The sequence below is a fragment of the Cariama cristata genome, unplaced genomic scaffold, assembly GCF_000690535.1.
Source record: "Cariama cristata isolate BGI_N322 unplaced genomic scaffold, ASM69053v1 scaffold35811, whole genome shotgun sequence".
Taxonomy (NCBI): domain Eukaryota; kingdom Metazoa; phylum Chordata; class Aves; order Cariamiformes; family Cariamidae; genus Cariama; species Cariama cristata.
The window spans coordinates 14233-20177 of NW_009601591.1; the positions used below are offsets into that span (position 1 = coordinate 14233).

Consider the following 5945-nt stretch of genomic DNA (forward strand, 5'->3'; position numbering starts at 1 on the left):
CTTACCAAACTCCTCAAAGTAGGAATGCACAGAGGACAGTGGAGGAAGGAACAAATGTTACTTGCTGTAATGTGTATGCTTCCCTTTCTTGAGCTGTATTTACAAGTTTGGGTTTGTTGAACATCCTAGAGGAACAGAAGTTGTGTGTGTGCTACTGAGAGCTTTGCCTGCTGAATGTTTGGCACCAAAAGGGAAGGGACAGGTGTGAAACTACTCTGAAAAGCATTTCTCCTTGAAGGTTCCTTGGCTCCAAAGAACTGGCAAATAATTCCTTTCATGTCTCCTTCTACTCTGTTTATCCCTGTAAGCATCCATCCGCTTATGAATATGAAAAGTACCAGCTAAGCAAGATATTTTTGTCATCCTTAACAGTTTTAACACTGGCAGACGAACAAAAACGGAGATGCAGAGTGTCAGTGCTAAGAGATGCTGCCTGGGCTGTTCTCTTTTATCCTCTGTTTCCAGAGAAGCCAGCTCAGGGTACTTGCTAGGTTTCAGTTCTAGTCTCTAGCAAGGCTTTTGGGGCAGTCTCTCCCACAAGGCAGGGGGTAATCCTGGTTAGGGTAGTTAGTAGATGTCTTATATCTGGATGGAAAAGGAATCCATTTTCATGACTAGGACCTTTCTGAACCAAATCTCTTAACATCTTACTGATGGGCCAAGAACAAGGTAACCTGATGGACATTATGGGTTTGATATGTGTATGTCCTTTGTAAATTACCTCGTTATAAAGGCTGTAACTGTTTATTTTTTGGTATGTTTACAGGGGTGACCCTTCAATTGTGAAACTGAATATCGCTATTACCACAGGCTACCTCATTTCTGGTAATTATGCAACATGTATACAATGCACACAACATCTATATTTATATTGAGTCACTATGCCTATATATTATACTGAGCCACTATGCTGGAGATGTGAAGTTTCTACTGCGGCTTTTAAAATTGCTAATGGAGTTGTGGGTTGTAGTGAAATCATAGGATCTTGCCAGTGGATGTGAAAGATGGCATGATATCTCCCCAAGCACTGAGGAAATGCCACTGTGTGGCTTTGATGGTTTGATACACAACCACGAACTCCAGCTCAGTTTTGTCCTTCGGCCAGTTGAGAAGGTGTTAAAGCAGTGCCCTTCGCTCCCTTCAGGGTGTCTACAAGTCGTAGTTCTTTTAGCGTATGTTTCTTCCTGTGACCTCAGAATGTTGGCACAAGAATTTTAGTTGGGGCAAATGGTGCCATAGGATCCTGCCTGCCCACCTTTTAGTCTCACTTTAAGCCAAAATGTAGTCATTTATAAAACAGGGAACTTTTAAATTATTTTCTTGGTATGGCATTTACCCCCACGTATGTTTTGTGTTCTTAATGCTTGGCTGCCAACTAAAGTTGGTATGGGAATTTTGTTACAAAATGCTTTGGAGCTTTCTTTTATGGTGTGTGGGGATAATACTGACTTTAAAAAAGCAAGAACTTGTTGTGACTTGGACTGTTTTTAAGCAAAACTTCTCCTGTTAGGATGGAGTCTCTGGTCAGAGACTGGGCCATGGACTTGATTATCTCTCAGGCTTGATTTCTCACCCCAGTGGAACTTATAATCTGGTGATCAGCACACTCAGTTAAACTGTGGGTTAGTTTAAATCTCTGTTTTTTCCGTAAGAACTTCAGCTCCCGTGTTTAAATTCATTGGTATCTATTTTTTAATAATTATGCATTAGACTTTCATTATGAATTAATGAATGCCTTTGAACAGAGACCTGAACCTGGCCACTCATTCTCTCTCATTTCCTTATATAGTTAATGTTTAATTATTAATAGGAAGTGGAGCGGCTATGTCTGATGATAGAGAGTCTTGCCTGAGGATAGCTAATATAAAAGAGATCTAGGCACTCACTGGAGATACAAAAGGCACAAGGGTAAAGTCTTTGATTTCGAACCTTGGTCACTAATATTGCAGTCCAAAGTACTCATTTGGAGAAAGTAGGGGCAGAAATTGCTTGTTCCAGGACAGAAAAAAATCTTCTGAAATCTCAGACCATCATGGGAGAAGAAAGAACTTTTCTGTCAAAGCTTTCCTTATAACGTTGACTCAGGTCCACTATATCACTTCTGTAGTAACTGGAAAAATCTGATTAAATAAAGCAAATATACTTCTCATTCCAAGTGCTCCTTGCAAAATATTTTTTGTAAATGGTTCCTTGTTTGCTAATAAAATACTTTTTGATTCTGAAGTTCCCCATAATAGATTCCTGCATTTATTGCACGTATTTGTATATTAGGTATGCCCCCTGATATGATATGAGATTCGGAATCCACTTTTTCTTTCCGAAATATTTCAGGTAAAGCTATTGCCTCTGTACTTCCATTGATGGGAAAGTAATAATTGATGGCAGCTGTTGGAAGAATACTGTTTCTTAATGCTTTGACTAAAGTAAAATCTTCAGAATAAAGATGCTCTTTTCAGATATAATTAATTCAGAGTTTCTACTGATGCCATATGTTGGCATTTATACCTCTAAAATGTAGAGAAACACTATTCTGAGGTCAATGGTAGTATAACAAATTGTTCTTTATTGTTATTTCTTTTCTCTTGTAGATTTGTTGCTTATTATTTACTACTGGAAGGCAATTGGTGACAAATTTTTTGTAATGCATCACTTGGCAGCTTTGTATGCTTACTATTTTGTACTGGTGAGTGCTGTATTTTTCAGTAACATAACAAGCAGATGAGATTGAAGACAATGCTTTTACAGACCTCATTTGCTTCATGTTTAAAAAAATTGTTCAATGGTTGGTGTATTAGCTTTGTGAAAGGCAGATTTATATTTTTAATCATCATTACTTTCTGAATGGTTTTATCAGTCATTTGTGGTAAGTGAATGCCTTTTCAATGTTACAGTCCTTCAGCAAAAGTGTGTAACTTATTTAACTGCTGAAATAAAAACTCTTCTCAGTTTTTCCTATAGAGAGACTTTGACAGAGGGGCTTTTCACATGGTTATAGAAAAGGATTTCAAATGAAACCACAAGTCTGAATATTTGGTTGGAAAATTAGAAGGAAATGGTTTCAAGCGGTTATGTTCTGCTTGTGATTGTATTTGCAAGGCCATAGGTCAGTGATCCTTAACTCTGGTGAATGTACTATAATCAGCTGGGTGTGTTTTTTCTGGGGTGGGTTTTTTTTTTTTTCATTTTTTTCCCCCCTAAATCTGTTATGACACAAACTTATCCTCTGAGACTTCTTGTTTAAGGTTACTTTGGTGGGGAAACAATGGATGATTAACTGTATATATCTATAAGTATCTGTGATGTACATACACTGAAGGGAGAAGGGGAATAGAAGGATACTGTACTAGGATGAAGACTAATTAGTAACTCTGCTGCTGCTGGAATTTCTCAAAGATGCCCATGTGACTTGGTAGAAATCCCATTGACCTCCAGAGTAATGCTCCTGAATTTCTTCTGAATAGCTCATTCAGTAAATAAAGAAATCTTATAAAATACAATTTACTTCATTTACCACATTTCTTTCCCTGTGTACTATGTGAATCCAAGGCTTTACAGTATTAGAAGTGTTGAGATGCCAGATTACTGTCAGATTTCCCATGTAATGGTTTAAAGGGGATGAAGTACACTGACAAGTAAATACTCTGTTTCAGGTTGAAGATAATTAGATCTACTAATACTATCATGGATGAAAGTGAATTAGAGCTGAATATTAGAGAAATGAAAATACCACTACAAAGGCTAATCCTTGATGCAGAAAATTCATTAGTTGTTTCTGGAGTAAACAGAAAGTGTAGCGTTAGTGTGAACTTCTTTTAAAGAAGTTCTTATTATTTGGATATTGTTCTGCCCTTGAATGTCTGTGTGTTATTGTCTTCTCTTTAGAGAAAGTTAGTCCTAAGTATCTTATTTCAAAAATTGCTCTTGAAGATAGGAGAGAATTTGATGAAGAACACAGATTTTCTGTTTCGTGTAGTGTGAACTGACAGGAAGTGCCTGAAATAGTGGGTATTAGCACGCTTGGCGGGGGAAAGAGGAATCGTGGCACATAATCCATAGGTTGTTCAGGAGACCTACCAGAATTTTTGGAACATCTTTTTATCTCTGCACCTGCAAACTGCTGCTTAGCCAGCCATTGTGTAACGGGATACTATTTCCAGCAGAATCAAATGATAAGGCAGAAAATATGCTGTACTTCATCACTTGGAGGAAAGTGCTCCCTTACAATGTGTATCAGTGTAAATGTTCCATGCAGATATCTGGATACCAGCATGGAGAAGATGTCCCTGCCGTGCGCTGTGGGTTGGAAGAAGGGCACGGCAGGGACTGAAACAGAGCTGGCAGAAAGGGTTTCCCCTGCAGTGTAGGGGAGAGAAGAAAGGGCTTTTTGTGCCCTTTCTACTGCGAAATAAAAGCTGGGAATTCATCTCCACTTTGGCAAATTGTGTTCCTAAAACAATGTAGGGACATTTTTCTTTAGCTTACAGGACTTCTGTTTGGGCTTGTTTAAACATGGAGAAATCCAAACTATTTATAATTCTCTTGGTAATAGTATCATTATAATTATAACCTATGACTACTTGTGCCAGTCTTCTCTAGCAAGCTTTCCATGGCTGCCTAACTGTAAGTCTTTTAAAGATTTATTTAAAGTCAGAAACTACTGATTCTAGATACCCAAAGGACAATTGCAGGTTTTGTAGTAAACCTCATTTTGAAATTGTAAGGAAGTTGGCCACAGCTGGCAAACTCCCTTACTGTCAGTTTTAATAAAGAAGTTGAGATGTTGTTTCATTCTGTGTATACTCAAAGACTTTAATCAAGATTTCACATCTACATTGTTGATTTTGGTATGTCTCTTTTGTTTTGCTAACCAGAGCAAAGGTCTGTTGGCTTATTTTGGAAACTTCCGTCTGCTTGCAGAGTTCTCCACTCCTTTTGTCAATCAGCGGTAAGTAATTAGAGAATTTTTGCATAGTTCTTTTAAATTTTAATCTATATTATTATTCCTGTCACTTAGGAAGTTTTTTTTGTTGTTGAATGTCTGCTGAAAGCGAATTTATATATAATGAACTAAGGATTACTATGTGGAAGCCTTTTTGCTATGAAAACTTTTTGCTGCTGTAGCTGCAGCAGTATAACTAATGTATTCACTCCAGAGTTCCTTTTTAGAGTAGACTAGCCTTCATACGAAATGCCAAATTTTTATGAAACTACTGAACAAAAAGGTTGACAAATACAATATTGTTTATTAGCCTTTGTATGTTCATTTAATTATTATAATAAAGCTGTCATTTTCAATAGGGATTTTTTTTTTTTAGTATCATGGAGCAGGGAAAGAAGCAAGATAACATTGTCTTCAGAATCCTAGAATGGAATTGCATTGCCCTAGATAATTTGAAGTTTATTTTGCAATACTACATACATATATATATAAAATCTCAATATTAATATATGCATATGAATACGTAGAATAATATAAAAATATATTCTTTATTTACTTTCAAAAATAGTTCTGGAAATTATTTTGAGCACTTAAATTGGAAAAATAGAAAAGCACCTAAATATATCTGGAATGGTTAATCTTCACACTTGTGTTCAGAGAAGAAAGAGGCAGAAGGCTCTTTCGTGGAGCTCTGTGAGAGCTGAAGCGTGCCATGGCTTCTGGCTGTAGCATTGCTACTAGAATTACTGCCGTATCAGAAAAGCAGCATGATAATGCTGCATTCCGCAGGTAGGGGAAAGCAGTCAATGGAGTTTCCCAGTGCTCTGGGGAGGGTGGCCTCTCTCTCTCATGGCCGCCACCATGACCCAGCTGGGGACAGGGATTTGCCCCACGAAGATGTCCCCTCAGAAGAGGGGCTTTGGTATAGGGCAGTGCTGCAGTCCTCTCCTCTTCCTCTCCTCTTCCTCCATATTTTTTTTTTTTTTTTTTTTCTAAGTAGGATCAG

The 5945-nt window shown here is 37.6% G+C and overlaps 1 protein-coding gene across 1 annotated transcript in view; it reads left to right on the plus strand.

Annotated features, from left to right (window-relative positions):
* The window catches only part of TMEM56 (transmembrane protein 56), an 18297-nt gene that overhangs the window by 9420 nt on the left and 2932 nt on the right, over positions 1–5945 (plus strand). Inside the window, exons 3-5 of the mRNA XM_009710517.1 lie at positions 767–825; positions 2589–2683; positions 4872–4945. Coding sequence (XP_009708819.1) covers positions 767–825; positions 2589–2683; positions 4872–4945 — 228 coding nt within the window. The remainder of the gene's footprint in view (positions 1–766; positions 826–2588; positions 2684–4871; positions 4946–5945) is intronic.